The following is a 20,160-nucleotide window of genomic DNA, read 5'->3' as shown; positions in this document are numbered from 1 at the left end:
ATTATTTTTATTTAATAGTATTATTTCTATCTATTAGTATTATTTTTATTTAATAGTATTATTTTTAGTTATTATTATTATTTTTATTTATTAGTATTATATTTATTTATTATTATTTGTATTTTTATCTATTATTTTTATTTATTAGTATTCTTTTTATTTATTAGTATTATTTTTATCTATTATTATTATTTTTATTTATTAGTATTATTTTTATTTAATAGTATTATTTCTATCTATTAGTATTATTTTTATTTAATAGTATTATTTTTAGTTATTATTATTATTTTTATTTATTAGTATTATTTGTTCTGTTTTGTTGCATTTATTCACATACTTACTTATTTTATCTGATGTTGTCATAGTCCATTTTATTTGTTATGTCTTTGTTGTTCATTATTCTTGTTTAAAAAAAAAGAAAAAACTCAATAAAAATTAATAATTATAAAAAAAAAAAGGAAAAGCTCTTATTTCCCAGTTTTCCCATGCGCCGTGAAGGCATCCCAGTGCATCCAGCGAGAGGGGGCGTCATCCAGGAGTAGTAGGGGGCGTGGCCTGTGTATGCAAACGATCCACGCCCCCGAGCGCCTTTCCCCCGTGAGCGCTGACGTCACACGAGCAGCCCGTGTTGGTTCCAGCTGACTGGCAGAGAGAGAGAGAGAGAGAGAGAGAGAGAGAGCGACGAAAATAGAGAGAAGTGTGTGTGTGTGTATGTGTGTGTGTGTGAAGTGAGTGAGAGAGAAAGAGAGAGAGAGAGAGGGAGAGAGAGGGAGGAAAATAAGAGCCATCAGTTTCATCTATCTGGCTCTCATACTACTGGATATTATTATTTTTTGGGGGGATATCTTTATTTCTGTCATCATATTTTTTCCTCATTTTCAATCACAACTTTGATTTTTTGTCATTTTTTCCCCACATTGGAGACTTCTCGCGCCGTCTACTCTTTCTAATCCTCCACTCATTGCATTGGACTAGACAGATCTGCAATCTCATTTCTTTTTTGTCCCCTCCACTTCTCTCCTTTCTTGGACTTCAATTCTACAAACTGACGGGACTGGAGCCACGGTTCTTTACCTCCACTTCTGCGCCTCCTCCGGGATCCAGTTTGGCGTCTTGTGTGCATATAATACGCGGAACCGAGCGCGTAAAAAAGGAGAAATAAAGAGGTGACATCAACTCCTGAAGAGCTGAGAGGATGAATTAATGTGTCAACATGGTGCCATTTTGGAGATAAGTCCCCCTACTTTTGAGTTCTTTTCACATTTCACTTCATGGGACGAGAGGGGAAGCTGGACATCAGGTGGAGATCTCCTTGAGCGCAAACAAACGTCACCTGCACACGCAGCTTTTGACGGCGCGCCTTCCAATTAGCATCACTAATTGGATTTTTTTTTTTTATCTTGAACTCATCAGTCTGCAGGTTGCTTCCCTCCACCTCCTCCTCCTCCCCCCTAACCTCCCCCCCACCTTCTCCCCCAGAAGTTATGTCAAGGCCTCTCACTCAGCTTCTACCGCCGGATCTCCCTGCCGGGGCAACCAGCCCCCAATTCGGGGCCAGCAACCCGGCTGGAAGCGGCCCCCAAGGTTCACACCTGACCTCCATGACCAATCTGAAGTCCCTGCTCCAGCTGCCAATCAAGGCCGACCAGAGAGTAACCAAGGACTGCAGCGAGATGAAAGGTGAGTTTGTGCACGTGTGCCTGTGTGTGTGTATGTGTGTGAAGGAGAGAGAGAGGGACCCTATAGGCGAGAGAGACTTCTTAAAGGGACAGTACCTCCACCAACAAGTCAATGCACGAATAAGGTGGAGAAAAGCTCTTATACAGTGCATTTAAGTACTGTCATCCATTATAACTATGCCAGGGGGTGCATATGAGGGGGTTTTATGAGACTTTATGGAGACTAAATGCAAGAAGAATATCAAATGCTTTAACTGTAATAAAACAAACCACATAAAGGAACCTGCACAGGCATAAAAGTGACATTTGGGGAAGTTTGTTGTTGATTTTGGATCTGATTATGACTGCTAGATTCCCCTTTTTATAGGAAACATACACAAACTTGTGCTTTATTACTCTGGCTGCACCACTTAACCATTTAAATGTGATCTGTCCCTTTAATTTCTCTAGAAAAGAGCCCCTTAGGGACTCTTGAGGCCTCTGCAGGAGCAGTATGTGAATATTTTAGTGCCTTTATGTGATAACCTAAGATTTCTCCCTCTTTGTTGACATTTGTTGCAGATGTTTGCATTTCATGGAGAAAAAGTGCAGATTCTTTTGCTTTGAGCATTGCATTTGGATGATTTGCAGCTTTAATTTGTCCGCCAAATGCTCTGAGAAGCATTTTAAAATCATGTTGTGACATTTTAATCAACAACAAAATAAACAGTGGAGTAATGAGGAGGAGAAATATTAATTAGCTGATGCACTAATGTGAAAACCAAACGTCCCCACAGACTCAGTATCACGGGAATATTGCAGGGAGTATTCACTGGTGCATGTGTGTGTGTGCATGTGACTGAGTGGGTAGGTGTGATTGTAAAAGACAGAGGCCCTGCTTATCCACCACACACACACACACACACACACACACACACACACACACACGTATACACACTGTTTTCTCTAGCTCCTCCTGGCTCGGTGTATCTGTTAGAATATTCTATTTAACTTTCCTGTTAAATGAAAAGATTAAGATGAAGACGAAGAGGAGGAGGAGGGGAGGAGAGGCACTGGTTATCTGATTGTCTCGTGTGTTTAAATAAAGGTTAGTGAGTGGGTTTGTATTGTTCCCCATCCACCAGCTGCCATGACAAACACTAACCAGGCTGCCTCTTCTTCTTCTTCTTCTTCTTCTTCTTCTTCTTCTTCTTCCTCTCTGTCTCGAGAGTCAGCTGCTGTCACGCTCACGTTGTGTTTGTTATACTCATGAGGACACTTGGATTCATACTTGGGCTCTTATCTGAAGATTGAAAGCATTTTTTGTCATTCTGGTGAAAATGTCCTCACAAGGCTAAAACGTCCCCGTGAAAAATGTCCCCATAAGTGTAGATAAAACAGAATGTGTGTGTGAAACGAGGGGGGAAAAGCACTGTCCTTTTCAGAACAATCGACTGTCAAATGTGAGTCCCCACAAGTGTGGATAAAACTGATCACATGTACAGAGAAGAGGGGGAAAAAAACACAGCACAAGTTTCCCCTGCAGTTCAGCGACCCCCGGTGGCTCCTCGGTGTAACTGCACCCCTTTTTTTTTTTTCTACATTTTTTTTCTTCCCTTTGCACGAGGAGGAGAAGATGATGGTTAGCACTCATGACAGGCTCTCCATGGAGAAAGAAATCAGCTCAGAGTCCCCGGCTGTAGCCTCATTGTCAGCGCATGCTTTCCTAGAGATAGGTGATGCATTCATGGGTCCAAACAGAAAGAAAGGAAGGCGTCGTGTGTAATATTTTTTTGGCTTCCTCCCCTTCCACAATGCACAGTCGATGTTTCACTCCTCCTGCTTTTTTTTTTTCTTCTTCCCCTGGCTAGCTTTGTTTGACGCCTTCACAAACACCCACTCCTCCATCTAGCACCATCTCTCTCTTCCTCGTCGCTCTCTCTCTCTCTCCCTCTCTCACACGTCCCTGAGTTTTTCCTCTCACTCGTTCCTGTCTTGCTGTCTTCCCTTGGTCCCTCTGCTGATTTGCATTTTTCTCAGGCTTTGTTACAGTATGCACTCTCATCTCTCTGGCTCTTCTCTTCCTGTCCACATTCCCGTCTTCCCCTCCCTCCTCTTTTTTGTTCTGTCTTTAACAAAGGGATATTCCCTTTCTTGTCTTTGGAGCCTGCAAGTGGGGCTCTGTACTAGCTTGATGGTGAGGGCATTTATAATCAATAATAATAACAACAATAAACATTGGACATCTCTACTCAATATCGATCCAGCAGCCTATCATGTGCATGCACAAAGTACAAGCAACAACAGCCTGCTAGTCTGTAGTTTTAAGCTTGCATATCAGACGTTAATGCATTTCAAACCATGAACTGTGGATAAAAATACTCCTGTTGGAAAGAAGTCACGATTATGGAGAGTACAAAGATGCTTGTTTCACTGTTACTCCTCTAATCTGATGCACACAGCGCTGCAATCATGGCGTTATCCCCTTTAGTGAAGCATCAAATAACAAACTAAGACTAAACTTCTCAGACGAGTCAATCAATCAATCAATCAATCTTCATTTGTATATCTCAAGACACTTTCACAAACATAGCAGGTCTAGACCGTACTCTGTCAAATTATGAACACAGACCAAAAACCAAGACAGGATAAGATCTAGTCCCATCTTACAGACAGGACTCAGTCTGGTCTCATCTTAATCCACCATGAGCATCCCCCCTTGCAGTGTTTAGCTAGCTACAGCGGCAAGGAAAGACTTCCTTTTAATAGGCAGAAACCTTGAGCAGGACCAGACTCATGTTAGACACACATCTGCCTCGACCGAGTTGGGTCTGGAGAGAGGGCTAGAGGAGAATAAGAGACGATAATGACAGAAACCACGTTTGAGAAACGTTTATTTGACGTGCATTGGGATTTTAAAGTTTGACCCATGTTGCATCTGTTCATATGGAGGAGGCGGGCTTTGAGTTATGCTGCAACCAACCAGTAGGGGAGCATTAAATCTTTCTGCTTCACTTTTGGTGACCTGTCCTGTCGTCCATCTTTGTAAAGGTCCATTTATTTTTGGTGGTGGAGCCCAAAAAGGATCACGAAGAGCTCCTCTTTTGTTTGGGTTCAAACGATGTTTGGGTTAGAGATGTTGTTGTTGTGTGCACTTTGCAAACCCGTGTTTTTAAAGGCGATATATAAACACATGTGTATTGACGTGTATTTCGATTTTAAAGTTTGACCCATGTTGCATCTGTTCATATAGAGGAGGCAGGCTTTATGAAATAACACTGCAGGAAGCCAAAAGAAGGAGCTTTAAATCTTTCTGCTTCACTTTTGGCGAGCTGTCCTGTCATCCATCTTTTGAAAGGTCCATTTATTTTGGAGGTGGAGCCCCAAAAGGATCATGAAGAGCTCCTGTGTTGCTTGGGTTCTTATGTGTGCACTTTGCAAACCCGTGTTTTTAAAGGCGATATATAAACACACGTGTATTGCCGTGTATTTAGATTTTAAAGTTTGACTCATGTTGCATCTGTTCATATGGAGGAGGCAGGCTGTTTGAGTTATGTTGCAGTAAGCCAAAAGGAGGAGCTTTAAATCTTTCTGCTTCACTTTTGGTGAGCTGTCCTGTCGTCCATCTTTTCAAAGGTCCATTTATTTTGGAGGTGGAGCCCAAATGGATCACAAAGAGCTCCTGTGTTGTTTGGGTTCTTATGTGTGCACTTCGCAAACCTCTGTTTTTAAAGCTGATATATAAACACATAAACGGTTATTTGACGTGTGTTTGGATTTTAAAGTTTGACTCATGTTGCATCGGTTCATATGGAGGAGGCAGGCTTTAAGAGTTATTTTGCAGGAAGCCAGTAGGGGAGCTTTAAATCTTTTTGCTTCACTTTCGGCGAGCTGTCATGTCTTCCATCTTTTTAAAGGTCCATTTATTTTGGAGGTGGAGCCCCAAATGGATCACGAAGAGCTCCTGTGTTGTTTGGGTTCTTATGTGTGCACTTTGCAAACCTCTGTTTCTAAAGGTGATACATAAACACATAAAGTAGGTTTAAGTAAAGGAGGAGTGTGTTTGTTTCACTGCTCAGTTTAAACATCAACAAACTTTCTCCAGTTGTTTTTTCTTTAGGTTGACTTAGAACAAATATTTAAAGCTTGTGCATCTGTGCAGACGGTGTGCAGACAATGCGCAGACGATATGCAATCTGCAAGGAAAAGTTATGTTGTGATTCAAACGATGGTGTAAACCCTTTTTTGAAGTTGAGATGTGCACACGGAGCAGGAGATCTTGATTCTGGCTGAATGTGAGCACCTTAAAAGACACAACATCATTTGATTCCTCCTTTTATAGCTTTCTTTTATTCATGTGATGCATGTTTTTGATTCCATCTGATGAACAGGAAGATGATGCTGCACAGAGATTATGAGGGACATCAGTCTCTCTCTTTCTCTCTCTGCTGTTTTTCGGTGTAATCTCTCGTGTCTTTATGTTCTTTAATCCTTTTAAATTTAAATTTCCGGCCTCCTCTCTGTCTCTCCGGCTTGTTTTCTCTCTTATTACTCTCCCTTGTTGTGTCATCCCAGCCCAGTCAAACACGCTCTTTTATTACTGCTTTATTGAGTTACATTATCCACTGTGCCATTTTTCAATCTGCACTTTTGGAGAACAATATTATGAAAGGATCAGGGCTCTAAACGATCACTCCTTCCCTCTCCGCGCTTCAGTCCCTGGTTTCCTTTTCATTTATTTCTCTGCTGATGGTTTATTGATGCCTGTAGTCTGTATCTATCTTTCCATCAGACCCCCACCCCCCCCTCCCTCCTCCTCGCTTTGGGGGTTAGAGTGCAGGGTCAGACTTGTCAGCTTTATTTTTAGATGCCTTTTTAATGATTGCAACTAAGTGCTTCACAGAAAGCAACAGGACAAAGCAGGGAACACAAACCTCAGCTGGCGTTCATCAGACCAGGATGCAGCCTCTGGAGCTGTTTGTTGATCGATGACTTGTTTTTTAAAAAACATTTTTAGACCAAGTGGGGAGAAGAAAAACGTGATGCAGGAAGAGAAGTTTCATTAGGAATCTCCTAACAGATCTGGTCAGGGTCTGAAACAGTCTTTTCATGAGATATCCGCCTAAAGCCAGATATTATGCAACCAAATGTCCATTTTGTGCCTTGCTCAAGGGTGTTCAGAAGACACTGGAGTCTCATGATGCTCATAATGGAGTGATTTGTTTGTTTTTTCCTCATCCCCAAGCCGTTAAACATCATTTAGAGCGGCTACGGCTCAGAAGTAGAGTCAGATGTTCCTCAATCAGATGGTTGGCAGTTCGATCCTGGCTCCCGTGGTCACGTGCCAAAGCTCAGTCAGCAGTGTGTGCATGTGTATGAAAGACTCTAGCTAATGATGGGCTCCTACTGCAGCAGCCTCTGCCACCAGTGTGTGAATAGAGAAGGGATCTAACAGTTCAGCCATTCCCCTAACTTTGACTTAGTTTTAACGTCATTCCAGCTGCAGCCGTCGACGTCTGCACTTCAGAGTAACCTCATGAAAAGGACTTAAGACTCTTAGTGGAAGCTGCAGAGACAGCCCAGTGGAGTTTGCATGCTCAGTCCAGCCTGAGATTCGAACCAGTAACCTTCCTGCTGTGAGGCAACAGCAAAACCTTGCAGAAACGTTTCCTATGTTCACGTCAAAGTCCAATCATTCCCCTTCAACATGCATCAAACAGGTCGTAGTGAGAGTGAAGGCTGCTGGGATGTGAGGACACATAGGTCCATTGTCATAAAAACAATGCTTTCCTTTGTGTTGGACACATGCATCACATGTAAGTGATGTGCATGTCCCCATCAGGGATTCAAGCCTGGGGCCATCAAACCACGTTATCCATCTCCAAGTTATCAGCTTGTCTCCAAACTGTGATATTGGAAACATTAAGCCGCGTGAACACCGGGGTCATTAGCTCAGAAAAATGCTTTGCGTTGCATTTGATTCAAACATCAATAAATCATTGGCACATTAGCGCGAGGACAGTTTAATTACAGTAAACAAATGAGAGCAGTGTGAATGAGATCAGCCTTTCTCTGGGTTGGTGCGTCTGGTGTGTGTTGGAGTGTCAGAGCGGATATCTGTTCTTATCTTTCACTTTAAAAACAAAGAGGAAGAACTTTGACGTGACTTTAACAAACTTCTGCTCCGTCTTCCTCAGACAAAGACAAGCCCGCGGACTCCGACGAGGACTCGGTGGGTGGGAATAACGCGCCCAGCGGGGCGGGAGGTGCCCCTGGCTCTTTGCGTTCCAGCTCCCAGTCGGCGTTCCTGGGCCCCCTGCTGTGGGAGAGGACCCTGCCGTGCGACGGAGGTCTGTTCCAGTTGCAGTACATGGACCTGGAGGAGTTCCTGACCGAGAATGGGATGGGGATGCACAGCAATGGACCCAGCTCCACCAGCGCCCAGATACCATCACAGGTAAGAGTGGTGGAGAGCGGAATCCAGTAATGCACAGGTTCAGTCTGCAGGAGGACTAGTCTGACGTTCTACCAGCGATGCATACCAAATCCCAAAACTCTGTACTGAAATCAAAAATAGGCATGTTCCTACATTTTTCTGCACTCATATTTTTAGATGCATATGTAGCCCTTCCTTTTAGCTTGGTTCAGAAGAGAAGGCCAAATCTAGACATCCTAAAACAAGACCACCAACTCATCTGTGGAGCATATCCCCCCTAGCTCTGTGACGGCAGAGTTTTGTATAACCCTGAAGCCACCCTAAAGCTCAACGTTCTCTATTAGCCTCCATCTTTTTGAGTGGAAAGCATTCATCAAAGCATGATGACCATTGTTTTAAAAGAGAGACCCAATGTTGGTGATATAGCATTGAAAAAACGTTGACACTAAAAGTGTGCATTCCAATTCCAATCCTTCCCCTCTCTCCGTCCAGAGCTCCCAATCAGCCGTTCCCAACCAGAGCTCCCAATGCCCGCCGAGCTCTCCTCCCTGCTCTTCATCCTCCTCATCCATGTCCTCTTCGTCCTCCTCGTCTTCACTGCTGGGACTGGAGACCGTCCAACCACAACCGCCACCGCCACCACCTCAGCAACAGCAGCCAGGCATGATAGGGGGACCTGAGTGTCTACACGGTGAGTCGATTTTTGGATTTCTAGAGTGAGCTAGCTCAGAGTTTGGAGAGTTCAGGGCGTTGGCGGATGGTTTGAGGATAAACTGAAGTTTTTAGATATATTTAGACACCATGGTTGGATATCATGTATGCTTATGTGGTTCTGATTCCAGTTATTGTTGTACTTATGGATTGCAGCTCTAACATTTTCAGGTTTCAACCGTCTGTATTTGACACAGAGGGTGAAACGTGTTATCATGCTCAGGAACCTTAAAGCAGAACCAGATTTCCATTTCTGTAAAGGTGCCCTACACTTGGTATTTTGGATTCAGCTCTGATTTGGATCCACGTTTTGGTTCCCACTGCTACTAAACACATTTTCTACCTGCTATTGACTCTATCACATGACTTTAAACCCTCAGACAGATGTTCATACAGACGGTTAGACTCGTCTTTCTACCTCAGAGAGGTGGAAAAATGTACAGTCGCAACAAAACCATCTCTACAAACACAAGAGAGCGCTTCTTTCATTGCTCAGCAGCTAGATTCAAATTGACATGTACGCATGAGAAGGCAATTCTGCTTCAGCTAATGCAGTCAGATGTAAATTAAGCTCTATGTGCAAAGGTCTTGATGTGATCTGGCACTAATGAGGACACAGGCTCATAATACATTACACTAACTAACCCAATTAAACAATTGGACTTCTTAACCAGCACAAGTTCTTCTCTAATTATATCTCCATGTTAAACGACTTTAAACCCACGACTCCTCGGCCCGCCTCGACTCTCTCCACATCAGCTTTTTTTCATCCCTTATTATTCATAATTTATTGTTTCCCTCCTCGGCTGCTTTTGATGTGAACCAGAACTGCCAGATCATCAGACGAGTTTTTCTATCCGTCCTCTTTTCTCTCTTTCTCTCTCTCAGAGGTTTCACAACTCTGACAACTTCCAAATCTAATTGAAACCACAGAGCCGGTTTCTCTGTAGCGCCATAGACAGCCATGATCTTTATCCACGGAGCCTCCGAATGATTCATCACGGCTAATTTATCGATGACAGATTGCACACATGTTTTTGGAGATGTTCAGCGGTTGTGAAGAGGTTTAAGAGGAGGCTGAAACATCGATGATTGGGCTCTGTTTATTTTCAGAAACAGGCGGAGACACAACAGTGATAGTTTTGTCTTCCACACTGTTGCATTCCAAAGTGGGAATTATAGCAAAACCAGACAGAAAAGGGTTGTTTTAAAGCTCTAATTCCATGTGAAGCACATCACTTCTTTTCACAAGTTGGCTTATTTAAATTCACCGCAAAAACCAACCTAGATCCACATTCGTACACGAATGTTCGTTAGTGTCGTCTATTCTGTTAATCTGTTAATCAGACAGACAAGAACCTCTGAGTTTATAAAGTATGCAGCCCGCCTCCACTCCTCTCCCCCAGGGATAACATACAAAAGGGCGTAACAAGCATAAACATTACATTCACATAAAAGATATAAAACACAATAATCATACCTGTTAATCAGACAGACAAGAACCTCTGAGTTCATGAAGTATGCAGCCCGCCTCTACTCCTGCACAGATAAAAGCACATTTCAACTAGCTTAAACCTTCAGTGCACGCAAACCAGCACCAAGCACGTGCACGTTCAGTTAGTCTGCTTAAACATGACTTTAAAAAGGAATAAAAGTGGGGTGGGTTTTATACTGGGGGGGGATTGTGGTGCAGTAGTGCACTACGGCTCTCCCCCCTCTCTCCCGCCACCCTTCCTGCCCCCCCTATTTTAATCCACCTCACTAGGTGGTCTGCTAAATGACATTGTAACACTGTAACAAACATACATACAAAAAAAATTTAATAATTCAAATTATTTGACACAAACATAGATCAGGTGTGGCCGGGCCTTAGTGTTTGGCTCGGCCCTACTCGTTGGGGGTCCATCGGGGCTGGGTGGGTGGCCTGGTCCGCGGTTGCCCTCGGGGCCGGGTTTCCCGAGGGTTCCCTCGCGGTCCTCTTGAGGGGGTGGGGTGGCGCGCAGCTGGTGGGGGTATTACTACGGCAGTCATTGGGGTGTCCCTCCATGCCCCTGCGGCCTGGTCCATCAGTCGTGGGGCGCGGGTGGGGGGCGTGGCTGGCGGGGGCGGGGGGGATTGGCCCTGCCCCCTCCGCCCTCCCCCCACTCCGGCATTCCGGTTGGCGGGCTCTGGTCCGGGTCCTGCCCGTCTGCCTGGCTCCTGGTGCTGGGCCCCTTTGGTCCTGGTGGCTCCTTTGGCTCTGTCTTGGGGGGCTGTGGGGGCGGTATTGTGGAGGTGTTCCTTGGGGGGGGGCTGCGGGATTTCGCCCCCCCTCGCCCCCCTTTCCTCCTGCTGGGAAAAAAAAAAAAGGAATAAAAGTAAACTCTGTTTAATATACACATTAAAACACTATACAGGACAAAAGCACACGTTGAATAAATATATGGAAACAGAAAAGTTAAGCGACGGACACCTACCTCTCCCCAAGGGATAACATACAAAAGGGGAGAGGGAAATATAATGGTCAAGAAACCAACGAAGAAGAAAGAAGGCTGCACTTCAAAATACTTTTAGAAAAAGAAATACACAAAGAGGCTCTACACACACACAGGTATAGTTTATGTAATCATAAAGAAACAATTCTTAATATTGCATTTTTAACCCTGTTACATTAGCACGAAAATAAAACACAAACCAGGATTTTTTTGAACACCTGAGAAAAAAGTTCAGCTTTATTCTTTAAATCTATCCAGATATTGATGATATATGCACACTCCATTTAATGCTTCAGCTTTCTGAAAGTCTTCATAGACGTTACATTTGTTAAAGCTAATTCGTACACGAAACATTGATGCTACTAGGATACTTAAGATAGTCATATTTTGGAGCATGCCGCAGATGATTTAGTGGCTTTAAGGCTCATGAAACTTTCACTACACACATACTCCTGCGCGTCCTTTATGATGGGATGAACGCTAAACAATGCAACCACTAGAGGGCGCACAAGTCTCACTACTCCTTCGCTATCGTCCAACCTGTAGTGTCTGACCAAGCGGAAAATATGAAGCCCATGCGGGAGTGTTATAAACTGCAATTCATCGAGAATCCACTAGAGGCTGGTTGCAGAAACACAGGAAACCACATACACACCAATTCAAAGAAGACGATCTTTGCAGCATTAATAAACATGTTTACAGCCTGGTTCAAAAAACAGCTTGGCTACAGTAGTTCATCTCTCTATCGGCACACACTGTACGGGGGGTGAATTTTTCTAACGCAACGGTTCAGAAGATATCAAGATTACGAGTTTTTGCCCAAATAAGGACATGACTGACGTGACTCCCGGTCTGGAACACATAGCTATTGGCTGAGAGGCTCAAACTCCGCCCCTTTACGTCACACTCTGCCTGGTTGAGTTCAGCATTTCCAATATGGCTGCCTCCGTCGATTGGCTTCAAAGCAGCGCTCAGGAACAGATGGGTGACGTCACGGATACTACGTCCATATTTTATACAGTCTATGTGTCTGACGCCTCAACTCAACGCAACTCGTACAATCTTTCCTCACTAAGTCTTCTTCTTTGTTGTGTTTTGGCTTGATTGCTGGCTACCTCGCTCATCACTGCCCCCCTTTGATTTTTGATGGTACTGCAACTTCTGGTCCTTATCTGTAAGCTTCCAGAAAATGTGCAGAAATATGAACAAAGTGAACAATGCCTCATTTGTTTTGCTGATACGTCACTTGGATGAGACCACGCCTGTGCAGATAGTCTCTATCAGAGGCTAGGGTGAGGCGTCACGTTAGCACAATCAGGTTTCTTAAAATCAGGATAAGGACAAAGTTTTGAAAAACTTGATTCAGGGTGATTAGACACCTAAAAATAGACACCTAAAATGTCAATCCTAACCAGGATACTTGAGTCCATGTAAATGCTGTCATTGTTGGTGGATTTGATGTGCTGCCTCTTGTTGGATAGGAGGTTGTGATTGGCCTGACCTGAATCAGGATGGATAAAAGTGTGTCTGAAGCTGAAGGGGGACCAGATGGATCCACCAGAGCAAAGAAAAAACGTTAGATTGCACATGTATTTGCCTCCCGAGCTCTTTAACTCCATGCTTTTAATACTAAATGCAGAAGGATGGGTTTGTGCGGCAGCTACAGGCAGAGATTAAAAAACAGAAAGGGACTCTAAGACGGGGATTTTAAGTAATAGAGATAAAACGCCCGACAGCGTCTGATTCTGAGAAATCTCACCCGAACATCGTGTTTGTCTTTTTAATTCTGTTGTTTTTTCAGAAACAACGAGGGGGGGAGATATTTGAGTGTGAAAATGAGCCGTGGAGCAGCTTGAAGGGAAAATCAGAAACACTGTTAGAAAATGAGACACAGAGAGAACAGATACAGCAGATCCTCGGCTCGGATAGAGCCGCTACAGACGAGTGAATACCACTGGATACTGCTGCAAGGCTCTGAGTGCGTTAGTGTGTGTGTGTGTGTGTGTGTTCAAATCTGCCTGAGTGCTTCTGCGAGTGTCTATTAATATTCTCCCGCCAGTGTGTGTTTGTGTGCATGCTTTCACGTACTCCAGTGTGCAGCACGCTGAACTTGGAACATGCATATGAGAGTGTCCTCTTTATTCCCCCCATTTGCATGCAACTGTTCAGGCTCTAATGTGAGCATGCTCCTTTCACTGTGTGTTTGAGAGGGGAGACAGAAAATGTGTGTGTGTGTGTGTGTGTGCTCTTTATTCTGAATTATAAACACGTGACTGGATTGAGCATGATGCATCCAGCCAGAAATCCCTCAGGTCGTTGTGGAGCTGAAGTGTTACTACAGACCTACACAGAGACAGAGACGGGGAGAGAGAGAGATGGAAAGTAGACTGGTAACAATAATGTGATCCACATGCACGTTTGCTTTGATTATAAATCATCCTGAGAGAGACGGAGAACAGCTTAGAGGGAGGAAAAAATGAAATGAGAAGATGTTGCAGTATTTTTTTTAAATCAAGGTTTTAATGACATTTTATTTGTTTTTCAAAAAGCGTCTGCAGGGACTCAAAAATGACGACAAGCCGCTTTATAGATTTAAGAATTATCCAACCAGAGGTTTTTTAGGAAGCTGCAGAAACTGAGATCGTGTCATTTTGTTCCCACGTTACCTTCTCCAAACGAAGACCGAAGCCGACCCCGGCTCAGTTTTCACCAGATTTTATAGCCTGAAAACTCATCCTGTGAGAATCAGCTGAGCAGACCAAGTGCTCTGATGTCAAAACCCCTGAATGTTATGAACACAGCTTATTGATTTGAGGTTCGCCTGACTAATACTTTTCAAAGAAGACCTTGAAGCCTGAAGAAGACATTTTGCAAACAGTAGCTGTGTCTACACGTGCAGACACTCTGATGAGAGATTTCAACGTCCGTGTTTTCGTGACTAAAGTGATCAGATTAAAACGTGCGTGCACGAATGAAACCGTCTTGACATGTGCAGAGATGATCTGCAGGAGAGAAGAGAGGCGTTACGTTAAAGACTGGTTTATCCTCTGCTGTCGTCAACATTTCACGGTGCTCTGCAATACTGCCAAGCGGCAACCTCCAATCTCAAAATACGAAGCCCATGAGGAAGTGTTAAAAACTGCAGTTCATAGAGTGTCCACTTGAGGGTGGCTGCAGAAACACAGGAAACCACATACACACCCATTCAAAGAGTATGACCTTTACAGCAGAAATAAACATGTTTACAGACTGGTACAAAAGACGAATGTAGTATGGATAGCTCATTTCAAGATCAGCACACACAGGGGGTGAATTTTTTTGTTACTTGTTATTTTTGAAGAAACTTACGAGTTTTGCCCAAATAAGGGCATGGCTGACTTGATTTACATGCGGGAACACTGTAGCTGTTGGCTAAGAGGCTCAAAGCCCGCCTCTTTACGTCACAATCACTCGAAAGCATAGACTGCAAAAAAAAATAAGGACAGCGTTGCTCCGCCTCTTCCCGTTGTACGGTTCTGAAGCCAAAAAATCCCTCTCCTGGGCGCCGCCATTGTGCAGTCAGAGTCTGTGAAGCCACTGTAATAAGCTCCGCCCTACAGCGTAACGTCACAAGACGCTGTGTGTCCTTTGAAGTTTCCCTCTACGGCGGCTGTGAATCAAAGGAAACAGGAAGTAAAACCCCCTGAAAGCTTCACCTCCAGCCGAGCGAGATGCAGCAGTTCAACATTTCCAATATGGCTCCCACCACCACCGCCGATTGGCTTCAAAACAGCACTTCAGAAACAGATGGGTGACGTCATGGATACTACGTCCATTATTTATACAGTCTAAGGTTAGAACTGATGAATGTTGAGCAGCAGTTTAATATATTGCAATTACTGCTAACAAGAGCAGAGAGGAGATGTAACATACATATTTGAGAAATGTAAATGCAGGGAATAACCCTAACTCTGCCAAGTGGACCAATCACAGGGCTTGTGGTCCGCGTTGTTTTGTGGTGTGGTTACATTTTTGAGAACATCAGGCTACAGTTTTGACGCAAAAGTATAAATCATGCTAACGTTCTCAGCTAGCTCTAGCACTAGCTCGGGAAGCAAGGTTCATATTTGAGGCATGGTAACTTAAGTGTGAATGGGGACCAAGCGGCAACCTCCGGTCTAAAAATATGAGTCCAATGCGGAAGTGTTAAAAGCTGCAGTTCATCGAGGATCCGCTTGAGGCTGGCTCCGGAAGTACCGGAAGTCACATACACATGAATGGGGAAAAGACGATCTTTGCAGCATTAATAAACATGTTTACAGCCTGGTACAAAAGATGAGTGTAGTCTGAATAGCTAATTTCTCGATGTCCTCTCACTGTGAGGGGGGTGAATTTTTTTCTAATTCGGCAATTTCAAAGATATTGAGATTACCAGTCTTCCAATGAGAGGCACAGCTGCCTGTGGGAACACTGCAGCTGTTGGCTAGGAGGCTCAAAGCCCGCCTCTTTACGTCACACTGGCTCGACAGAAGCAATATGGCTGCCGCAGCCGATTGGTCTCAAAACAGCTCTTCAGATGGGTGACGTCACGGATACTACGTCCATATTTTTTACAGTCTATGATGGGGACGCTACTTTGGGTTACGCTACCCAGTGGCAGAGCCAGGGGGTGGCCAGGGGTGGTCATGTCCACCTCTGAAAACTGATTGGCCACCCTGAAATTCTTAAACATGATTGGCTATTTGCCATGTCAGAGGCATTACTTATATTCAAATCAGCTATTGTGCTATCTTCATTTTGAGTCCTTAAAGAGTTCAGTTCAGCAGATTCAGTGTTGACACTCTGTCGAGTTACATTTTCAATGTTAATGTTAGAAATCTAATTTCTTTTTAACATTTTTAAAATGATTTTATCAAAAGAATTTAAAGTAGATGTGATTAGTGGAAGTAACCCTCCTAGGTTTGGTGTAAGCCCCTAATGTTTTCCACACCTGGCCACCCCTTAACAGTCAGCCCCAGTTTGGCCCCCCAGGTCAAAACTGTCTGGCTCCGCCCCTGACGCTACCATGAGCAACTGAACAGTCTGCTCTTTGGTGGGTCTTCTTCTAATACGGACGCTGAGATGACCTGTTTGACTTTAAATAGGACTATACGTCACAAAATAAATGTCATGCTACATTAGAAAAAACGTTGCACAAAGGATTGAGACCATCAGATTATTAGGAAAATGCTAACTGAGGGTTTAAAATAAATTGTAAGATGGCTAGTTCCTTTCTGTAACGAGAGGAGTCGCCCTCTGGTGGACATTCAAAGGAGTATTAGTCATAGCAACGTTGCATTGATTTGCATTTTGGCGGTGGAGGCTAAATCTGTTTGTGTACACAGTTTTTCTTTTTGAATACTTCTTAAAATGAAGCTTAAATATCCTGAAAGTTAACATGAGTCACTACCTGCATGGACTATTATACCACATAGATTAATTTTGATTGATAATGAAGAAGAAATTAGAAGACTTTATGTTGATATTTAGGCAAACGGAGCTGAAAATGAAGTGAAATTGTGAAAGGAGAGCTATTTCTCTACAAGGCCAGTTCCTTTATCCTCAAACAATCCTGTAGTTTTCTAACAGTAAGGAAATGTAAACATCTCTCAGCTGCGCTTTGAATCAGCTGCTATCAGGCCGCCGCTCTGACACTTCCAGGTCAGAAACCTTCCTGATCAAAAACCAGAGTGCAAAACTCGCTTCTCCCGCGAGTCTTCACAAGCTGGAGGATGGATGAACTCATTGACCTGCGATGTGTTTGAAAGGAAGCATCTGCTGCAAGAACATTGCACAGCTATTACTAAGTCTTTAATGTTAATCACTGATTAAACTGGAGAGCACAGAGAGAGAGAGAGAGAGAGAGAGAGAGAGAGAGAGCTGCACGTAAGAAACACATGAGATGTGGAAATGTAACTCCATAACATCAAATCCTCCGACACGTGATAAAAACACAAGCAGACAACTGAAGAGAAATCCTAAATCTGAATAATCTGATCCTCGCTCCTCCGCCCGAGGCTGATCTGTCCACCAAACTTCATGCAAATGTGTGTTTTTATCTCAGCCAGCTGAGAAACTGACACAAGATGAGACTGACAGTGAAAGCAGAAGTGGGAAGTAAAAATAAAAACAAACACGCCACGATTGGGAAACGGGATCTATACTTGAAGACATTAACATAAACCTGGAGAGGAGGTTTGCACTCAGCGGCTGAATGTGGAGCTGCTGACATTTGCATAAGATTTGGTTTTACATATTTAGATGTATCTTTTTAGCCCTGAAGTCGTCTTTAATTACAGTCTATCTCTCCACATGCAGTAACTCTTTAACAGATAGTTTCCTTCCGTGTGAGTCACTTGAACCGCTGTTTACTATTAATGTTAACAGTTAATGAGGTTGATGCAAAATACAAAGTGTGGTTTGTTAAATATCCTCGAGGGAGAGAGAGAAAGAAAGAAAGCCAGTTTGGGGACTGTTGAGGCGTGCACATGCAAGAGAGAACCGATCCTAATCTGGAGCATCTAGGTGTGTTAGTCCGGCTTTGAGAAATTCAACTTAGTGACGTCAAGATGTCCGGTCTGTCTCCGGTCCGTCACAGCACCGGATCTGATAGGCTTCTATTCTAGTCAATGTGTTAACTTCCACTGGATCCTGCGTCTCTGATTCGGCAGGTTGGAGCTCTCCGGATCAGATACACAAGACTTCTATTGTTGCCAACAGGGCAGACGAAGCGGGACAGGAAGTCAGGTTTCATCAAAACAAAATGAAAACATCCGGTTAATTTTCAGAATAAAACAGAGCCTAGAGCAAACTCAAAACCTCAGATTGATCACCCACAAGGATCCGCTCTGAGGCCTTCACACACGTGAAATGTGGGTGACTACATCTTAAGACGAGAACAAGGAGCAACAACTGATCCGTACAATCCATGAAGAGTTCTTCAGAACATGCACAGAAAACTTGAGTCTTTTATAGGAGAGTCAGCAGAAAGTCAGGTGATGATGATCTTAAAATACTTGAGTTTTGCAAATCCACATCATATTTTAGTAATTAGGGCCCAAGCATTGACACGCAGTGATGGTAAGGCCCTATTGAAACCCTAAAGATGATCTTTCTTTATTCCTTCTGCCTCTTGTCCCCTAAATTTGCATGCCTCAATGTAACCCAAAACTCATGAAACTTTCCCCAAAATTCAGCCTTGTGAGGAATTCTGATATTCTGTTTCTCAAAATTCGCTCTATAGCGCCCCCTACCCGCCACTGGGAATGACATACATGCATGACATTTTTTTTGCACATATATCATGTCAAGACTGAAAAAAAAGGCTATTATGGTCATGTTCTAAACCCAACAGGAAGTGCAGAAATTTACAAATTTACAAATTTGCTTTCTGTGTCCAGTCCGTCTCCGATCCGTCACAGTACCGGATCTGAGTGGTTTCTATACTAGTCAATGTGTTAACTTCCACTGGATCCACTCCAGCAGGTCGGAGCCCTCCGGATCAGATACACAAGACTTCTATTTTTGCCGGATGCTGGAGCACGACGCATCAATCTCGACAGAGCAGATGGAGCGGGACAGGAAGTCAGGTTTCACCAAAACAAAATGAAAACATCCGGTTAATTTTCAGAATAAAACACTCTGTGTTATCACCAGATCGTATTTCACTTAACTACTACAACAAACAAACGTCATGATGAGCGGAGCCAGGCCTGGAGTCAACAGGTCAGAGGTTTTCAGAGGACCAGAAAGACAACATGGATGAGGAGAGGAGTAGGAGGAGAATCCTTGATTCAGTGATTGGCGTGGGGAAAACCTCGGTCACATGACTCCAGCTGTATCCAGCGGTCCTGCTCTGTGCCTAGTTCTGAAAATGCAACAGGTGGGTGTTGATTGAATAGAGAGCACAGAGCTGGACCGCAGAGGATCTGGTGGAAGTCCACTGTAACGTGTTTGTATGCACTTTAAAAGTCCAGTTCTTGTCGCACTGACTGAATAACACCACACATCTGTCTCTGCAGCCCAACAACAGCCCATCTAGAAACCGGGCAAAGATCTGGAGTTGACTTGGAGCTGCAAACACTCACAAGCCACCCCCTTAGTTATGCCTGTTATGCATGACTCTAAGCTTTGCCACAATAAAATCCACCCCTCTTCCCTCCTTAGGAATAAAAAACTGATGTTTCAAAACCTTAACCCGGCTTTAAACATGTTTAATTCTGCTGTAAAGATGAGCATTTCAACTAAGAGGACTCCTGAGCTTTTGCAGACAGCCTCAAGTGGACACTCAGGGTACTGCACTTTGTTTTTTCACTTCCACACCGGCTTTACTTTGCAGCTTGTACAGAACATCTCTTACAAAGTGTCCAAGAGGTTTTTAAAGTCTTAACATATAAACCTAAAGGTGTTACACTAGTCCCCAGTCTCCCCTACGTAGTCAGATCACCACATCCCATTTCTTGCAGTCACTTTGTCTTGCAGTGAAAAAAACAAAAAAACAATCTAAGCCCTGATGAGGCCGTCCTTGGCCTCAGGAGCTTCGTGTATGACTTCCCCAGCTGCTTCGAACCACAGAGCTGCTTCATCTCGTGCAGAAATACCAGCGTCTAGACGACAAGAATGCCGGATAAATCCTCCAGGAATCATCAGGCGAAGGGATGAGATACATAAAGGATTTAATACAAATATAGAGGGTATTAAAATGTCAAATGTGGCGGTGCATTGACTGAGCAAGGGAGGGAAATGATCTGCTGTGTCTTTAAGAGGAGAGTGTAAGATAATGCCTCGCCGGGGCTGTGAGTGATTTAACATTCAGGGCTGTGATTAATCTCGGCGAGTGAAGGGTTAAATAAGACACTGACTC

The 20,160-nt window shown here is 43.7% G+C and overlaps 1 protein-coding gene across 1 annotated transcript in view; it reads left to right on the top strand.

Moving 5' to 3' along the window:
• The first annotated feature begins 774 nt into the window (after positions 1-774).
• The window catches only part of dbpa (D site albumin promoter binding protein a), a 44,256-nt gene continuing 24,870 nt past the window's right edge, over positions 775-20,160 (top strand). Inside the window, exons 1-3 of the mRNA XM_034704120.1 lie at positions 775-1,680; positions 7,856-8,115; positions 8,587-8,785. Coding sequence (XP_034560011.1) covers positions 1,485-1,680; positions 7,856-8,115; positions 8,587-8,785 — 655 coding nt within the window. The 5' untranslated portion in view covers positions 775-1,484. The remainder of the gene's footprint in view (positions 1,681-7,855; positions 8,116-8,586; positions 8,786-20,160) is intronic.

Source organism: Notolabrus celidotus, chromosome 16, assembly GCF_009762535.1.
Source record: "Notolabrus celidotus isolate fNotCel1 chromosome 16, fNotCel1.pri, whole genome shotgun sequence".
NCBI lineage: Eukaryota > Metazoa > Chordata > Actinopteri > Labriformes > Labridae > Notolabrus > Notolabrus celidotus.
The sequence above is the reverse complement of the archived record's forward strand: the minus strand, read 5'-3'. Positions and strand labels throughout refer to the sequence as shown.